Source organism: Saccostrea echinata, unplaced genomic scaffold (assembly GCF_033153115.1).
Source record: "Saccostrea echinata isolate AGI-Se365-2 ecotype Australia unplaced genomic scaffold, CSIRO_AGI_Sech_v1 ptg000037l, whole genome shotgun sequence".
Lineage (NCBI taxonomy): Eukaryota > Metazoa > Mollusca > Bivalvia > Ostreida > Ostreidae > Saccostrea > Saccostrea echinata.
The window spans coordinates 1,149,448-1,169,834 of record NW_026889786.1 but is presented as its reverse complement, the minus strand read 5'-3'; the positions used below and the strand labels follow the sequence as shown (position 1 = coordinate 1,169,834).

The window sequence follows — 20,387 nt, the reverse complement described above, 5'->3', positions numbered from 1 at the left end:
ATGGTATATCACTACATAAATAAGGGGAGTTGACGATAGAAAAATTGAAGTCATCACCTTTATTATAAAGTTTTGTTATTAAGTTGCCATTAATTAATATCTTTTTTGTAGTAAAATATCCATATATGAAACAGTTATGTCAGTTTCTATGGTGTCTTTTATTTCGAGTTCAAGGAAAAATATAAAATCAATGTAAGAGTGAATATTGTTAACCGATAAAATGCCGTCGATATATTTAAATGTCTTTTCATATATAGAAGGTTTTGAATAAATTTAGCTTCATATGAATACAAAAATAGATTTGTTAATAACGGGGCGCATTATTAGTACCCATGAAAATTCCAACATTTTGTTTGAAGACTTGATCTCCAAAACTACATAGATATCGTCAGTTAGAAACTCAAACATCTTTTTAATATCAATTTCAGAGTACTTGTGTGTACAATCAGACTTTTTTAAACAAAATAATTTTGCAGATGAACACTAATAAGGTATGTAAATTTAAGAGTTCCATTTTTTATTGAAAAAGCAGCTGTCTATGATGTATCGTGGAAAATGGTTGTATGAAATATGGTGATAAAAAACAGTATTCAAGCTCTCAAAGTCCGTTGAAACAATACAGAGCAAACACGGACCTCCAAAAACATCAGAGGTGGGATCAAGTGCCATGGAGAAGTGAGCATCCCCTCTCAACCGGTCACACCCGCCATGTGCTTGTCATGATCGAGAAAAACGGAAACAAAAGGCCCAGGGGCCACATCGCTCACCTGAGCACTGTGGTAAGGAAAAAGCAAAAATCAGTTTAGTATTGAAAACTTAAATGCATAAGTGGTCCCGACCTACCCCTAAAAGGGAGGGGGTATGATTTGAACAAAATTGAATCTACACTAAGGATGCTTTTTTTGTTTTTACTAGCTGTGACCTTTTTTCCTACAAGTTTGAACTTTCATTGTGGCCCCACCCTACCCCCAGGGGGTCATGATTTGAACAAACTTGAATCTACATTATCTCAGGATGCTTCCATGTAAATATGACCAATCATGGCTTTGCTGTTCTTGAGAAGAAGAATTTTAAAGACTTTTCCTATGTATTCCTGTGTAAAATTTTGGACGCCCATTGTGGCCCCACCCTATCCCCGGGGGTCATGATTTGAACAGACTTGATTCTACACCACCTGCAGATGCTTCCACATAAATATGACCAATCATGGCTTTGCTGTTCTTCAGAAGAAGAATTTTTAAGATGTTTCCTGTATACGCTTATGTTAAACTTTGATCGTCCATTGTGGCCCCACCCTACCCCCGGGGGTCATGATTTGAACAAACTTGATTCTACACCACCTGAGGATGCTTCCATATAAATATGACCAATCATAGCTTTGCTGTTCTTGAGAAGAAGATTTTTGAAGATTTTTCCTATATACTCCTGTGTTAAACTTTGTTCGTCCATTATGGCTCCACCCTACCCCAAGGGGTCATGATTTGAACAGATTTGAACCTACACGACCTGCAGAAAACTTTCACCGATTGTGGCCCCACCCTACCCCCGAGGGTCATGATTTGAACATACTTGAATCTACACTACCTGCAGATGCTTCCATATAAATATGACCAATCATGGCTTTGCTGTTCTTCAGAAGAAGAATTTTTAAGATTTTTCCTATATACTCCTATGTTAAACTTTGATTGTCCATTGTGGCCCCACCCTACCCCCGAGGGTCATGATTTGAACATACTTGAATCTACACCACCTGCAGATGCTTCCATATAGATATGACCAATCACAGCTTTGCTGTTCTTGAGAAGAAGATTTTTGAAGATTTTTCCTATATACTCCTACGTTAAACTTTGATCGTCCATTATGGCTCCACCCTACCCCGGGGTCATGATTTGAACAAACTTGAATCTACACTACCTGACAATGATTCCACCTGAGTATCATATTTCCTGGCCCATTGGTTCTTGAGAAGAAGATTTTTCAATGATGCCATTTATTTTTCGCTATTTCGTAATTATCTCCCCTTGGAGGAGGACGTGGCCCTTCACTTGAATCCCCTTCACCCAAGGATACTCTTGTGGCAAGTTTGGTTGAAATTGGCCCAGTAGTTTTGGAGAAGAAAATGAAATTGTGAAAAGTTTACAACGACAACGCCGACAACGACAGACAACGGACAAATGCTTACTTGAGCCTTCGGCTCAGGTGAGCTAAAAAAATAACACAGGCAATTCAGTGCGTAAATAATGGCCTAACAATAAGTATGAAAAACGTCAGTGAGTATTTGACTTGATAGGTTGTATGTGCTGACAATGTCATTGTATCGACCATAAAACTTGCGAAATGATGATTTCAAACGAGACTGTTGATAACCTTGTTTCAACTTGTTTGTCAATAACTTGCTTCGTTTTAGAAATTGTTTATACAGAGCATGCTCTTGCGCATCGAATCAGCTGAGAGACATAAAGCCCATATATACAGGTGATAATAGTATATTGCTATGTAAGTAAGGGAAGTCTACAATTGAAAAGTTGAAGTCATCACCTTTTTCATAAAGCTTTGTCATTAGGTTACCATTAATGTCATTTTCTAGTAAAATATCCAAGTATGAAACAGATGTGTCAGACTCTGACGTATCTTTTATTTCAAGCTCATTGGGATATAAGGAGTTGACATATGAATGAAAGTAACCATTGTTAATAGATAATACGTTGTCGATACATCGAAATGTCGAGTTGAAGGCCACAACAAGTGTTTTCTTCTTGTCATTTTGAAGTTTTTGAATAAATTCTGCTTCAAATGAATACAAAAAAAGGTCTGCTAATAACAGGGCGCAATTGGTACCCATGGGAATTCCAACAGATTATTGGAAGACCTGATCTCCAAAAACTACAAAGATCTAGATACTGTCAATCAGAAACTCAAGCATCTCTTTAATATCAACTTCAGAGCACTTGTGTGTACAATCAGAATGTTTTAACGAAATAAATTTGCAAATGACCAATGCAACAGTAAGTATATTTACGAGTTCCATTTTCATTGAATAAGCAGCTATGATGTCAAAAAGTCTGGGCTTAAATTTTTTGTAGGGAATGGTTGTATAGTGTTGAAAAGTTGTACGTTTTAATGTGATTAAAAGTTTTGTGATTTCAAATTTCCTAAAAGTTCCTCGAAGGTTTTGAAGCAGACAATACTCAGACACATTACTCTGTTATGAGTTTTTGATTTCCATGAACGGTATTGCCAGGGTTACTAAATTAGGGATTTCAAAGAATTTCACTAAGATACATAATCCAGTACATCATTTTTGGATTTTAACAAATGATGTTGCCATGGTTACTAAAAATAAAAAATTAAATGGAATACCAATCCTGTTATCTTTTCAATCTATTACCGACATCCTCAGGAAAGAAAACACTGCAATGTGTGACAATGTCAGTAATATGTCTTTATTTATGACTGAATACTTCTGATCAGATCAAAGTAACACAACATCTCAGCAGTATTGTACAGGACAACAATGCACAGGATCAGACAGTAATGGTCTGGGTAGATCTAATGAAATACCAATTTTAACAATGTCTAGCATATCTTGTAGAATAAATAGCAGTGAAAATACAAGAGGAAAAAATAGTGACTTAAAGCTGTTTAATTCACATTAATTTTTACAATCTTTAATCAACTTTATGTGAAAAAAAAATCAATCGAAAAAATGAGAACCATTGGTAGATGACTTTTGTAGAACATTAAGAATACTCTTTATCTAGTCTAATAACATATTGTATATGGATTTAGATTGAGATTCTTACAGTTAAGCAATGTAAAGAAATATAACAAGCAGACATACATGTACATACATTGAGACATTTAGAATCTACATGAAAGTGAGGGTGCTTTTCTATATATATATATACAGCTTTTACATGAACATGGAGCTAGGTGTTGAATGTCATGTTTCGTGTTTCAAATTGGTCTACTGAACTTCTAAATATCATTGAATTTAACCCCTTATTTAAATTTTTATACTCCTGTTTATTGAAATCTTGAAATCTGATACCAGCTGAGTTATTTTCATTTAACTGCAATGCAGTTAAAAGAAGACAGTGTTGTTTCATCAAGTTTAAAATGTACAACACTTTAAGAAATAGGAACATGTTCATAAAAGTTTCTATACAATACCCATGAAGCCTAAAGTTGAACTCTACCACATGATGCAAACTTAAGTCCTACGCTGAATTCTCTAAATGAAGCTGACTTTTTTTTTAAATTAAAGAATGCAACAGAGAAGAAGAAAGCTGCATTCAGTTTTTACATAATTTTTTTCTGTGTACGCAATACGATAATAAATTCTTTAAAGTCTTATTAAATATAATGTACAATATAGTTTGGAAATTAATTCCGTGTGTAGAAATAATTCAATTAATACCAAAATACCATGTCCCTGAAGTTCTAAGGAAAAAAATACCACTCAATAAGGAATTCATCACAGATCAACTTTTTTTAACATTTAAAACGTCAACATTTAATATGGTCATTGAATATGTGATGTATATGGATAATAGATGATGATGAATGAAATGATCCTTGGTCTAATTATAATGCCATGTCGTGTACAATGAACATTAAGTATATCTATACAATAAAATATGCCTCAATACTATCAGTAGGTGGGAAAAATTGTCTTCAATGTACATGTATTTTTTTAAATATATACATAAGTTAGCAATCTTATCATAAAATTAAATATCTTTATACTTTCAAGCCTTTGTTTTAAAAGACAGTACAACAAAAACATATACATGTAAGATTTAACTTGATTTGCTGTAGTTCAATCAACTGTGTTTCAACTTTTGTTGAGAGAATTTTTTTTTTCAAATAGCACATAAAAACACAACAGAACTACCATTTTTACAGACATCAGAACCACATTGTTTCATTATTATGCCTGTACAGGGTGTTTCATTATTATGCCTGTACAGGGTGTTTCCATTATTATGCCTGTACAGGGTGCTAAGAGTTTAGGGACGTCCTTTTAAATAAACAAGCACTTTTTTCTTCTGTCCAAAAACATAGATACAAAAATGTACAAAATCATCTCACACTATAAAGCAACACATATTTGTTCTCACATATTAAACACAATTATATTCTTGATTATCTAGAATGACAATCAGATGTGCTTGCATGATAATCTGGCCATCTATCACATCATAGTATAAAGAAAAAAATGAAAAATAAATATTACCCACAATATCCTTCAGATTTCCTTTAATAAAAACATTTCAATTTCATGTTATAGCTCACAAATTGTGAAAAAAGTTCAGTGACATGGCTTGTGATGTTTGGAATTTTCTGGGACATTGAGCAGTTAGAAAAAATGTCTGAGCCATGACATTTTGCAACATGAAAAAATATCGCACAAACACAGCGAGCGAAAAACCAGAAAACTGGTTGTTTTTGTTAACTAAGAGTAATAACCCCTTCTAAAGTAATGTAGTTTTCACTTCTCTAGAGAAACGTCGACACAATGCATACATTTTGGACACGATATTATGGAAGCAGTCTCTAGAACAATAACACACGCACAAGCACCATGGCTAATGATGAAAAAAAAAAAATCACAGTTTGGACTAATCTTCTCTATTTCAGAGAAGCAGACCAGAAATCAGTTTATTTCTTTGGCAACACAGATGTCAACATGATTTATGTTTTCCATAACCTTCCTGTACTGGCCACTTGCACACCAAGGACATCACAGAAAGAATGGATAATTCTAACTAAATGTTATTGCACATATAAACATAGAGCTGACAGGGATTCTCGTGCCTCTGGCTACCTAGCAAACTGTTCAGGTTTTTCCTCCACAGAAAACCAATTTGCTTGTTGAAGTAATTCACAACGCTATGATTAACTTGTCTCTACGTTGCATAGTGGTCAAATGATCCCAGGTACTCAAAGGCAGCTCTATAACAAAACTGATATTGGTCCTAAAAAAAAGAAATTAAAAAAAGTTCAAATACTGAAGAGAACTGGATATGCTTCTATATGACAGCTAGTTGTCTTGCATGATTAAATTCTCTTGGTTGTATGCTGATTTAATTACTGTTAAAGTGGAATACATTACACTGCTTCAAATTTCAGTTTGAATTTTCAGTGAACATTAAGCCATTGTGAATATTGTGGACATACTGATGTTGCTTATATATATTTAATATGTGGCATGAACTTTAAAACCCCGTTTTCATACTCTGTATTATCAAAATATTGACTACCAAGGTAGGTAGTAAGTAGCGATTCACATTGCAAATAATTTTAATAGAAACCTCTTTTAATTGCAACAGCTTACTTGGTTACTGCACTAGTTTGTTACATAGGTAAGTTATTTCCAATAACTTTCTTTATTTTTTTAAAGAAATTTTTTTAAATAGTATTATTTTATAATGAGAATTTTAATGACTATGATTTTAAACTACCATGAAATCTACCAACCTTGGAAAATGTGAAATTTCAAAAACGTAGTAAAGACTTTTACAGTACTTGTTAATAAATCTTTATAGGAAATATCTGATTTAATTCAGTTGAACATTGATATCTCAAACATCAATATCTTGAATATCATTTTTATGTTGAAGTAAGTTAGATGTTCCGAGCACTTTATATATATTTTATTTAACCTCAATATCTCAAATCCTTGGATATCTCAAAGTTTTCCCACCTTCCCAAGAGTTTGAGATAATGAGGTCTGACTGTACTTTTTTCGGACGTACCTCTGTTTGCACCATGGCCGGTCGTTGCGTTCGCAGCATCTTGACGGTTTGAAACATGTCGACAACTCCTTCATACCTCATTCTCTCAAGCACTATACTGAGGGTGATGAACACTCCTGTCCGGCCCACTCCGGCACTGAAAAAAAAATTTAAAAACACATCAAAATTGTGTTCTAGAGCCAAGGGCAATTCAATGCATATTTCATTCCCAATGGATACATAAATATCCAGGTAATACTAAGATTACTAACTGTAGCTTATTATTCATTGTACATTCCAGTTCTTGCGTAGAAAGCCAAGGGATATTCCCAATTTGTATTAAACGAATCATAATTTTTTGACAGCAATTCACCTGGATGATCTAAATGATTGTTTCCTACCTGCAGTGGACAGTAATGGGTCCCTCTTGTCCGAACTGTTCCTTTGTTTTGTGAACTTGACCAATGAAATCAATGAAACCATCCCCAGACTTCGGAACACCTTGCTCGGGCCAATCAGTGAACTGGAACTGACGGATAGTTCTGGACTGTCCATCCTGTCAACAAAATGTTAACATCAATCACCTAGTGCATTACAACTCAACACAACCATAAAGAATACCACATCACATTATAAATAAGAATCTTTGTAATGTTATGCACCATTCTAAATGGCAAGTTTTACGTGGATAATTTTGTTATTCCAAATAATTCTTCAATTTTTCCTTTAATTTGAATATCAACTATGACCCCCCTTCCCCCGAAAAATCATTTATCTATATTTGATTGTTTTGTATTTGGATTTTCACTGGTGAACTTACCCTTGCATCTGTGACTTTAAACTCCCTCAGAATATACTGAGGCATGTTATACTCTGCCATGGGATCGACGACAAAATACTGATATCGAGCGGACCTCTCACTGGGCCAGTATTGGTGGCATTTCTCCTGGATAAATAGAGGACATATTAAATCATCTGACATTTTTCTGCCATCATCATTCACCAAAAAATTCTTTATGTACAACTCCAGCAGGGAAATAACTGAAATCCTGCTGCTGGTCACTCTTTAAAAATTATTTTGGCATTGTGCCTGGATGTTATAAATTTATTTGGCATTGTTTAGAGATGGATGGATGTTATACTGCACTTACTCTGCCCATTTCTCTAAGTTTTGTGAGCATGACTATGATTGTGGAGTTGTGTTCCCAGAGCATTCTCCAGAAATCCTCGGTGGTCTCTGCTAAACATCCTTGTGTGGCTATGTAGGCCTGGCGATATTTGTAACCCTGGAGCAACACAGAAATGAGTCATGAACTACTCAAACTTAAAAGGTAATGTGCTTAAGCTTTCTAGCCTATAAAGTTACTTTTCTTTTTTGAAAAAACAAAAAAAACACAGGTGTTGAAAATGAAAAACTTACATCTATGAAGCTTGCATTGATATAATCAGAGCCATCTACACCCCGAATAGGTTGTAATGCTACTCTTGTGGATTCAACTGGAAGAAAAAAAAATAGAGTAAGATTTCTTTTTTTTCTCACAAGCAATGCTTAATTTCATAGTAAACAAAAACACTGCTTCTGATACTTACAAGGTAATATATTAACAAGCCTGTTTTTGAATTTGTTCACAGGAAGATTTGCACTAACAAAGCGGTTGGGACTAGCCTTCATATTTGCTAATCTCTGCAAGAAAAAACCCCCCAACAATTAAAAATACATCTCTGCACACATACCATTTACAAAACCAAAAAGTGACTGTTTACCAGATTTTAATTTACATTTTTTAATGAAGAAATAGACATGTATGCTGAGGACTTGCCTTGAATTCTAACTCCATTCCCGTGACAGTTTCTCCTGGTTCCGGCTGCATCAGTTTCTGAATGTGAACCGACAGATTGCGGGCAGGAACCTCCGTATTTCCACATGTTACCGCCTCAAGTAGAGCATCATGAATGAAGATGTACTGGTCCTCTGTCTGAACCATATAGTTACGCTGAGCTCGTAAACAGGTCACATGACCATAAATGTCCACTGTCTTTTCATGTTTAATGCGTTCCAGCATGGCATCAATGACAATAAAAGCACCTGTGCGTCCAACTCCAGCACTAGCAAGGTAAAAATTTAACATTGTTTAATAAAATAAATATGGCACTAAAACTAGTGATAAGTTTATGTTTATAATTGATGTGCAGTGCATGATCTGCTTCACAAACATTTTTTTCCAGTTTCTATTGAAACTGATTATTATTTCAAAACATCTTTGTTTTAAGCCATTTTTTACTATGTCTACATGTACATATGAACATGTGCATTCCCTGCATACCTGCAGTGAACGATTAAGGGGCCTGCATCAGGGGGGTTACTGGCCTTCACTCTCCTCATGAACATCAGGAGAGGGGTGGGATGATCAGGGACGCCATGGTCTGGCCATGCGGTGAACTGGAACTGTCTAACTTCACGCTTCTCAGGATACCCATACTGAAAATATCAATTGTACATGTATTACACTAGTCAATATTCTTTTGTCATACAATTGTATACTTTTGTCATTGTAAAATGCATTCTCTTTTATACTAATTTGAACCCATACTATTACTACCTGCAAGTCTAGAAAGATTTTTTAGTTAGAATTAGTTTAATCATTTTTTTTTTTGGAAAGGGGTGGGGGGGGGGGGGGGGGGGGCAGTTAAGCAGAATTTCAGAGAGAGCTGTTCCAGTAATAATTATCTGTTCTGATGTATAAGACTTGATGAAAGTTTTAGCTGCAGTTTTCCTACCCTGGATATATGGAAGGTCCTAATGGTGTAAGTAGACAGTTCTGTGACGTCCACGAGGAGAACCTGCATCACTCCATAAGTCTCAGCACCACGGTGGGGCCAGTACTGGTCACACTTAATCTGGACAGAGAGAAAAAAACTAAATAAGTAAAATCAAGTTAGAGATAACGTTCTGATTTGTTCAAGCATTATTTTTGTTGTACAAAAGACCTATATAAACCATTGACAAATGAAACTGTATATGTTCACAATTTACTCATACAAGATAGCCTCTTACCCTTGACCTTTCTTCTAGGCGGGTCATCATAACTATAGTTCCAGTCCTTTGTTCCCAAACCATCCTCCAGAAATCTCCGAATGTCTCTGGCAATGGACCCTAAAATAAAGACAGATATCAATTATATCCTTTAAACTGAAAAGTGTAGAATTGTAATAATTTATACCGAAAACATCCATCACATAAAAGTATTGAGATACAGTGCATACAAATCTAGTGTCTCAAACATGCTGTATGATACACTGTACTTAGCACTTCCATACTTTTTTGTTGGAGCCATGGTTTTTTGCTTACCTGTGTTGCAATGTATGCATTCTGTTTCCTGTAACCATCCATGTAATTTGCATTGATGTAATCACTACCAGGAATGCCATTTTCAGGTTGTAGGATGACACGAGAATGGTCGTATGCAATCACGTTAGCATATCGGTTTTTAGGCTTATTAATCTCGTAGTTGGACTGGTCCCAAGTGAACTGCTGTCCTGGTTCTATGGACTCGTACTCTTGTGAGAACTTGTGATTATCGTTAGCCTTTAGATTGTCTATGTGCTCTTGTAACATATGAATTGGAATGGGTGGGTGACTGATCATACCTGTGTTAAAAAAAAAAAGTGTGAAAATGATTTGTATGAATACATGTGAGTACTTTCACTGGTAAATAATCTTGTACTTTTAAAATCATACTAGTAGTTGAGGGTAAACACATTTGACCAGTAACATGGGTAAAAAGGTACATTTAAGCATTAATCCTACATTTATAACCAAGACATTGGGAATAAATGATTCTGGTGGTACCTGGGGTCTGGTAATGTTGGCGACGGAGCTCCACCGGATCACATGGATGAGAAGGAACATCCACTATTACTTTACCAGGATATGGCTCAGGACTTTTGGATTTTCTGTTCGATTTCCTCCTGAAAGTGTAAGGAATACAAAATCATTTCTCTCTGTAAAGTACAACCAAAATAATGTTATTTATTTTTTTTGTTCCTTTGAATACCAAGTAGAGTTAAAAAGAAACCCTTGATGTTCTATTTAATAGCATCACTTTTTAATCATAACCTCTTAATAGACTGTTCATAGTTTTATTTCTTACTACAATAAATCTAAATTTTAATTTGTTTACATTTCAAAAACTTGAAAAATCTGGCTTTCAAATAAACCACAACTTCAGACACTTTAAATTTTGTTTATAACTTAATCAAAATTAAAAATGTGATGCAAGTTACACATGATTTAATGATTAATAAAAATACATGTAGTTCAGAGTAAAAGTATTGTAAATTAAAATTTCTCATTCAGATAGAAAAGATTCATACAAGTATGTATCTAATATGAAATCATAAGTCTTGATTTTCTTTAAGTTTTTTTTCCTTCTAAAATTACAATCAACTTTACAACCATTCTATATATAAAACTCTTTATAGCTGAAATTAAATGTAATATTCGGACAATATCAAAAATGAAACTAAATATACCAAAATGGACAACAAAGAGTGACCACCTTAAATCTGAACTGATCATAACTGTAACAAAAGACAAAAAGTTTGGAAGCATCAAAGTATGGAATAAATGTCATACTGAAATGATATCAAGCACAGCCTTGGACTAGAAATTAAGAAAGTGAACTCAAAATCAAACACCTGAAAACCTACAAAATCATATAACATAAATAAACAAGAAGATATCCCAAACTTCAGTAAACTTCCCAACAACGTGTATTCTGCACAATTTAAAGTTTCTTTTGCTTTATGTACACACAAGTTGGTGAAGTTGTGCAAGATGAGAGCCTGACAGAAAAATAGTGGAAGAGAAAAACAAAATCATAAGCAGTACAACGTCATCTCTAGGAGATTTGTCACAACATCAATGGACGACTTTGTCCTTGCATATCCTCATAGGACTACTGACCTCGCCAGCCAAATCAAAAAGATTACAAAACACACTAGGACAAGCCCTGCGCACACCGATCCCCCCACTACAATCAGATAGTTGGGATTAGTGGGTGCATCCTGGGGGGACATTGTTTCCGAAATGGAATAACGTTTTCCGCCATGTCCTCCTTTAAATTCATCCGAATATATACTAGACGTGCAGAGATCCTGTTAAAGCAAAGAAAATGGCAAATGTAAGTAAAATTCGGCATACTTTAAAATAAACGTACCTCATGTACCACACCACCAATATACAGACGATGATTATGAAGGCTACGCCAGCACAGACAGGGGCTACAATCATTATTATCATGACACTTTTAGAGCTTGCGACACTTTCTTTCCCTATTGTAGGGTCGTCTTCTTTGACACTTGCAGAGTCTTCATTGGGGCCAATTGGTTCTGGATTCTTGGGATGCACGCGCAAAAAAGCAGAATAATCACTGGACTTGTACAAAGTCTGGAAAATAAACAATTATGGGGGTGGTTTTATTATAAAAAGTTGCTACTGAATATCTTATAAGGGTCTTCACACAAGCTCCGACTTGGAATAAAAATGATTAAAACTCAGAATTATTTGAGAAAAAAAAATTCAATATTTCCTGTTTCAGATGGGTAATTACATTTAAATATAACATTTCAAGCATTGAACTGTCCTCAATGTTTTGAAACTGAATTCTGAACTTTCTGTTTCTTAAGAAAATAAATTTATATACATGTACATGTATGTCTAATAAATTTCACTTTAATAAATCTGTGACAATCCAATTACTTCACAATAATATGATACGTTATATTCTGTAAGGATTTTGTAATTTTGACTTCTGGAATGGAAAATTATATCAATGCATTTATATACATTAAACTTTTCAGTTTTGACTGTTCACATATAAAGCAAGCTTTGTTCGCGTTTACATTTTAAATAATACAAAACTTTTAACTAGTGCTGTTTGTACATACATGTATGTTTTGATATGGAAAATGTGGTTAAAAATAAAGGTAATATTTATATCCTGTTAAAAATTCTATTTCCACCTACCTGGTTAACATTAAATTGCTGGAAAAGTACTCCCCCAAAAATTCCAGAAATATAAAAAATAAATGTCGAAAACGAAAATAAAAAATGTTGGAAATGCTGAGCAAAATTCCAGAAATGAAATGCAGCAGTAATATCTTATGACTTCAACTGTACAATCGTTTAACTCCCATCATAATTTATTTATCTACAAAGGCCTAAAAAATATGTATGTTATCAGTTACCTGACCAACCCTAATTTTATGCTCTGACCCAAACATTTTTTTTTTTTGGTCGTAAAAATTCAGATATTCCAAGTCTGTATGTTTTCCTTCAAATGTGATGGTTTATAGGTCATGAGGTCACTTTATAGTGGCACTTTTTAGAGCTGATTGTTAAAAATAATAATAATTATAATAATAATAATAATTGCTAAAAAAGAGAGCTTCAAAATGTTTCTAAAAAATTGTATTTCAAACTTATGCCTTTATATGAAAAAAAAAATTAATAAAATAATAAAAACAAGGCCCATGGGCCACATCACCTACCTAAGCTTGGAAAAAGCAGAAATCAGTTCAGTACTGAGCAGATTAAATATATAAGTGATTGCAAATACATCCCTCCCCCAGGGGAAATGGGGGGCATGACATGTTTACACTTGAATCTACATTAACTGAGGATGCATCCATATTTCTTAGACTAATCATGGCTTTAGAAGATTTTTCAAGATTTTTTTCCCATTATGTTTGATCTTGTATTGTGGCCCTGCTCTACCCCCAGGTAACATGACTTCAACAAACTTGAATCTTCTTAAAACTTTGATCCCCTGTTATGATCCCTCTCTATCTCCTGGGGCATCATGATTTGAATAAATCTGAATCTACATTACCTGAGGATACTTTTGTATAAAAATTACTAACCATGGCTTTGTTGCTCTTGAGAAAAGATTATTAATTTTTCCCTTTACATTCCTATGTAAAACTTTGATCGCCTATTGTGGCTCCACCCTACAAACTTTGATCTCCCATTTTGGCCCCTCCCTATCCTGGGGGGTCATTATTTGAACAAACTTGAATCTACATTACCTGAGGATGCTTCCATGTAAATATGACCAATCATGGCTTTGCTGTTCTTGAGATGATGATTTTTAAAGATTTTTCCTATGTATACCCATGTAAAACTTTGATCGCCCATTGTGGCCTCGCCCTACCCCTCAGGGGTTTTGATTTGAACAAACTTGAATCTATACTATGTCAAGAAGCTTTCACATAAGTTTCATCTTTCCTGGCCCACTGGTTCTTGAGAAGATTTTTAATTACCCCACAATTTTTATTTTTTCTTCATTACCTCCCCTTGGAAGAGGTGTGGCCCTTCATTTGAACAAATTTGAATCCCTTTCACCCAAGGATACTCTGTGCCAAGTTTGGTTGAAATTGGCCCAATGATTCTGGAGAAGAACATGAAATTGTAAAAAGTTTACGACGACAATAGACAAATTTTGATGAGAAAGCTCACTTGGGCTCAGGTGAGCTAAAAATAACAAATAATTTTATCTACAGACCCTATTTTTAATCACCATGTAAAAGCTAGTAAACAAACATTTTTTTCTAAAGCCTAGCATACCATTTCAACTGTGTAGGCACGCAAGAAGACTCGATACGTGTTGTCCACCTCCAGAGGTCTATTAGTGAATCCTCCATATTCCACGCCATCACCTAAAGTAAACTCCTCGGGAAGTTGATCAGCCTTAAACTTTGCTGCGATGTACACATTTCTGGCAGGATAACTTGAAGGCATGGTGTCCGAATAAAACTACAAATGGAAATAATAAAATATTATACGCAAAATATTCCAAGTTCAACAGTTTGTTCTTTGTGCCTTGACAAATTCCTAAATGGAAAAACAAACCAGTAATGGTGAGGTCATACTATAAAACTACTATTGATAGCTTTATTTTGTAAAAATAATTGTGAAGAAAGATAATTCTAATGATGAGAGTTTCTTCAATTCGTAAAAATAATTGCAACGAAAGATAATTCTAATAATGAGAGTTTCTTTAATTTGTAAAAATAATTGCAAAGAAAGATAATTCTCATGATGAGAGTTTCTTAAGGTTGATGTTTTCAATAAGCATCAATACATGTACTTGGTATATCTGTATTCCTTTTGAAATTTTGACCTTGAACTGGTAAGGGCACATTTCACAGTGAAGTCAACAAAAATCCAAATTAAAGGGTTGTTAAAACAAGTATTTATGAAACAGGTGTACGGAATGACTACAAATCACATAAATGTGTACAAGACAATGTTTACTTAACATAAAATCATAAACAATTGAACATGCTACATGTAATTCTGAAAACTTCAACATCTGTGACAACTTTGATAATTGATTTTTTTTTTTCAAATTTTTTTTTTTCTGGGTACACAATTGTTGATCATGATTAATCACTCTCTTGAGTATTTATTTTTTTTTTTAAATCTAATGGAACAAGAGGCCCAGGGGCCACATCGCTCACCTGAGCACTATGGCTAGGAAAAAGCAGAAATCAGTTCAGTCTTGAAAGGTTGAAAAGTTTGAATAAAAAAGTGGTTTGGGGGGAGGGGGGGGGGTGTCATAAATTGAACAAATTTGAATCTACATTATCTGAGGATGCTTCCATTTAAATATGACCAATCATGGCTTTGCTGTTCTTGAGTAGAAGATTTTTAAAGATTTAACCTATGTATTCCTATGTAAAACTTTGATCGCCCATTGTGGCCCCACCCGACCCCCGGGGGTCATGATTTGAACAAACTTGAATCTACACTATCTGAGGATGCTTTCATATAAATATGACCAATCATGGCTTTTCTGTTCTTGAGAAGAAGATTTTTAAAGATTTTTCCTATATATTCCTATGTAAAACTTTGATCGCCCATTGTGGCCCCACCCGACCCCCGGGGGTCATGATTTGAACAAACTTGAATCTACACTATCTGAGGATGCTACCATGTAAATATGACCAATCATGGCTTTGCTGTTCTTGAAAAGAAGATTTTTAAAGATTTTTCCTATATATTCCTATGTAAAACTTTGATCGCCCATTGTGGCCCCATCCGACCCCTGGGGGTCATGATTTAAACAAATTTGAATCTACACTATCTGAGGATGCTACCATATAAATATGACCAATAATGGCTTTTCTGTTCTTGAGAAGAAGAGTTTTAAAGATTTTTCCTATATATTCCTATGTAAAACTTTGATCGCCCATTGTGACCCCACCCGACCCCCGGGGGTCATGATTTGAACAAACTTGAATCTACACTATCTGAGGATACTACCATATAAATATGACCAATCATGGCTTTGCTGTTCTTGAGTAGAAGATTTTTAAAGATTTTTCCTATATATTCCTATGTAAAACTTTGATCGCCCATTGTGGCCCCACCCGACCCCCGGGGGTCATGATTTGAACAAACTTGAATCTACACTATCTGAGGATGATACCATATAAATATGACCAATCATGGCTTTTCTGTTCTTGAGAAGAAGATTTTTAAAGATTTTTCCTATATATTCCTATGTAAAACTTTGATCGCCCATTGTGGCCCCACCCGACCCCCGGGGGTCATGATTTGAACAAACTTGAATCTACACTACCTGAGGATGTTTCCACATAAGTTTCATATTTTCAAGCACAGTGGTTCTTGAGAAGAAGATTTTTTAATGATGCCATTAATTTTTCACGAATTCTTAATTATCTCCCCTTGGAAGAAGGCGTGGCCCTTCATTTGAACAAACTTGAATCCCCTTTACCCAAGGATACTTTGTGGCAAGTTTGGTTGAAATTGGCCCAGTAGTTCTGGAGAAGAAGATGAAAATGTGAAAAGTTTACAACAACGACGACGCCAACGCCAACGACGACGACAGACAACGGACAAATTTTGATCAGAAAAGCTCACTTGAGCCTTTGGCTCAGGTGAGCTAAAAACTGCTTCCACAGAATCATTCAACTAGAACTGTCCAAAAGGGACAAATACCCCCCGCTGGGTTTTTCAGAGAAAGTACCAAATCACTAATGTTTTCTAGATGTGAGAGGTGTTCACAATTTCCTTAAACATTTACAGTGAAAATTTAATTACTCATTATATATTTTTATACGTCCGTCTTACGACGGGACGTATTATGTTATAGCGTTCATGTTTGTCCGTCCATAAGCTTTTTCATGTCCGGCTCATAACTTTAATACTATTATGCCTAGAATTATCAAACTTTGTCAGCTGATACATCTAGGGTAGAAGGTGTGTCGCACATTAAAACCATGTCATTCTGACCTTTAATAAAGACGCTATGGCCAAATATGGAAAAATCATAACTAGAAAACCATTAGACTTAGAATCAAAAAACTATGTCTTTTAACTTTTAAATTACACAATCCCAAAAGATGTCAGAGTATTGCAGTATCTTTATTAAAAAAGTGTTAAATCAAGAAAATACTAGTCTTATTTTTTTCATTATGTTCTTTACAGCAATCTGTAACAACAAAAATTCCACCTCTCCCATGGGTGTAATGATCAGGCACTGGTCAAGGAAAATTTTGATAGCAGAAAATTGCATGTCAAATTAGAGATAAATTAATGAGTTTAGTGTGAGGAGATAACTGGCAGAGCATCTCTGATCAAGCAGGTGTTATCTACATCTCTTGGGAAATGGGCAAAAGGAATCAGTCTCTTAATTAATTGCTTTTGTTGTATTGAATTGTTCTTGTTGGCTAGTCTTACTTTCAAGATAAATTTGATGTAATTAAAACTAATTTGATATTGTATATAATAATTAAAACTTATATGATATTGTATAAAATAATTTAAACTAATTATTTATTGTACATTTTTTATTTGAATTTTTATATCTTTACAACAAATTGCAGACTGCCTTGTCTCGCTAAGATGTCATTCAAACAATTGAATCTAAACTGTTTATGATAATTTAACAATATTTGATGGGCGTATCATGCTGTGGTGGGGCACTTTATTAAATGAATGAAACTAAGGTGCAGCCTAATAAACCATCAACACTAATAATTACAGTGTTTTTTATTACATTGAAAAAATAGTTTGCAACTATCTGCCATCTTTGTGAGACATGACACACAGCAAATTGATTGTTGAAAAAAAAATATCATAATTAATTATAGAAAATCAAATTGATTTTAATACCTTTATATCAAACTCATTTTAAAAATAAAAGGCTGGTTTTAGTAACTATGTATTTTGACAGACATAAATTACAATTAAGAGACTTAGACAACAGAGATCTTTATTTCTTTCTGCCCAATTCCCCTGAGATATAGATAAGACCTGCTTGATCAGAGATGCCCTAACAGCTTCCCACACTGAACTCATTAATTAATCTTTAACTGGATGCATGTCCACTCATTACTCCCAAGGGACAAATGGATTTACACTATCTGCTGTGTAATGTAAAAACTGTTTTTAATACTTTGTGTTTTTTTTTTAGCTCTAATGAGTAGTTTTAAGCTGTAGTTCACATTTTTGTACAGATGTTCTAGATTCTATGTCTCAAACCTTAGACATGAACCCAAAATGACTAAGTCAATAAAAAAAAAAAACACCTGTAAAATGCAGAAAAATTATCAAATAATGTTGAAAATACCAGGTGCACATCTTCATATGGTAAATAATAAGTGTACAAATTTTCATACAAATCTATGCAATAGTCTCTGGGAACAGATCCAGACAAAACCACATAATAAAAATGAAAAAAACACCTGTAAAATGCAAAATAATTATCCAATCATAATGAAAATACCAGGTGCACACCTTCATATGGTGAATAATAAGTGTACAAATTTTCAGACAAATCCTTCCAACAGTTTCCAAGAAATGGTCCGGACAAAATCTCGTCTACAGACAGACAGACAGACGGACAGACAGACGGACATGCTGATTCCAATATACCCCCCCTAAACTTCGTTTGCGGGGGGTATAATTAAATTTTCTTTTACTTTATTTTTGGTCAAACTATTTTAACAGATAGTACGTCATACAGACAACAACACATATTGAATATACTGTAGGATAACGACAACAGGGTCAACCTAATACCAGGAATAAATGCTTTCAGAGAAGCATCCTTTGTATTTACCGTTTTAGTTGTTGTGTTCAACTTCAACCCTATCTGTTGTACGCATGCAATGAAAAAATATGACCATGATTTTCATAACTTTACTTGGAAAAATGAATGAATTAAGTACCAGAAAAAAAGATTTACTAGCATCTGTTATGTTTTGTTTTAGAAATGCTTGCATTAAAATAAAAGAAAACATATCTCAACGAACCTCTGACTCTTTGAAATCTTGTGGATTTTTCTGTGCTGCTATATTCTGTGGTACCACAACTAAGTAATAGTAACTTAAATCGCCATTTTCTTCACTGGCTTTATCAAACGTTAAAATGACTGAGTTTTTCCTGTATCCTTTCACTTGGGGTTGAGGAACTTTATTTGGAGCTACAAAGTTAAAAAATAACTTAACAAAAGAAATGGTACATGTACTTTAAGAACATAGCAGTATTGTTTGGTAAAATATGAATGTTTCACAAAACACAAATTTGTTAGTACAGTCAAACCTTTTTTATCTCGAACTCGATGGGACTGAGAGAAAAAAATCCATTTGTCGAGATACTGATGGTAAAATACCGGTACATATTTAAATAAGTGGTTGGGATTTCAAATCACTTCAACATATCCATTAATCGAAATATCAGTGTTAGAGATACCGAAGTTCAACTGTATTTCTACATGATAAGTATGAAGTACGCAGTACAGTTAAGGTGCGCAATGGAAATATCGGCAATTTTTGCGATTGAAAATATATTCTTAATCAGGATGGCGATTCTTTTCAGTACTTTATTGATATCCGACAAATGTAATTATGGTTAATAACTACATATTGAGGACGATAAGATTTTATATTTAGACTTGTCATGTGATGTGGCAGACACGTGATATACCACATATACTTGCAGTATTGAGGTCACCTATAAATTTCACTAGTGCAAGGGCATAATCAAGTTAAAATTCTAAACTTAGAGTATAAATATTTTCAACACGCATCATAGTTTCTGAAAAATGCTGCGATCCTCTATAGATTCTGCTATTTCATTTTTAAAATCAAATTTATATGACCACATTCTGTATTTTTTGCTGGTCAGCAGCATTAAATATAGATATAATTTATTCATTTTCAAGATTTCACCAGGATTGCGGCACTTTTCAGATACCTTAATACTTCTAGAGTTTATATATAAAAGCTTACTGTGATCCATTGAGTGTATGCCCTTGCACTAGATGGATTTATTAAGACCCTTGCATTACCCTCCGATGTACTTGCATACAAATATACGGCAGTATCAATTAAATAGGAAATATACGGAATATATACGAATAAAATCATAAAGAAGACATTGCATCCAAGTTAATTATCTCTTAAATATCTTTAGATAATATTTTATTTGATTATAGAATGCATTTTTTTGTGAAAATATTTCTTGATCCGCCACTTACTGCATACAAACTGCATCAGGGTTTACGAAATGACGTCACATAGAAAAGTGCATCGCGATCAGTGACTTGTTTATAC

At 34.2% G+C, this 20,387-nt stretch overlaps 1 protein-coding gene across 2 annotated transcripts in view; it reads right to left on the bottom strand.

Moving 5' to 3' along the window:
• Positions 1–3,427: 3,427 nt before the first annotated feature.
• LOC133200151 (tyrosine-protein phosphatase Lar-like) overlaps positions 3,428–20,387 on the bottom strand; it is an 84,077-nt gene continuing 67,117 nt past the window's right edge. The window contains exons 20-36 of one of the 2 annotated variants that reach the window (XM_061335909.1): positions 19,086–19,255; positions 18,893–18,925; positions 14,368–14,556; positions 11,960–12,189; positions 10,591–10,709; positions 10,090–10,388; positions 9,796–9,894; positions 9,519–9,638; positions 9,065–9,219; positions 8,561–8,846; positions 8,331–8,424; positions 8,161–8,237; positions 7,892–8,026; positions 7,561–7,686; positions 7,142–7,296; positions 6,762–6,897; positions 3,428–5,981 (exon numbers count right to left, since the gene is read on the bottom strand). In XM_061335909.1, the coding sequence (XP_061191893.1) occupies positions 5,913–5,981; positions 6,762–6,897; positions 7,142–7,296; positions 7,561–7,686; positions 7,892–8,026; positions 8,161–8,237; positions 8,331–8,424; positions 8,561–8,846; positions 9,065–9,219; positions 9,519–9,638; positions 9,796–9,894; positions 10,090–10,388; positions 10,591–10,709; positions 11,960–12,189; positions 14,368–14,556; positions 18,893–18,925; positions 19,086–19,255 (2,492 nt within the window). In that variant the 3' untranslated portion in view covers positions 3,428–5,912. The remainder of the gene's footprint in view (positions 5,982–6,761; positions 6,898–7,141; positions 7,297–7,560; positions 7,687–7,891; positions 8,027–8,160; positions 8,238–8,330; positions 8,425–8,560; positions 8,847–9,064; positions 9,220–9,518; positions 9,639–9,795; positions 9,895–10,089; positions 10,389–10,590; positions 10,710–11,959; positions 12,190–14,367; positions 14,557–18,892; positions 18,926–19,085; positions 19,256–20,387) is intronic. The other variant, XM_061335910.1, reaches the window with a different exon arrangement.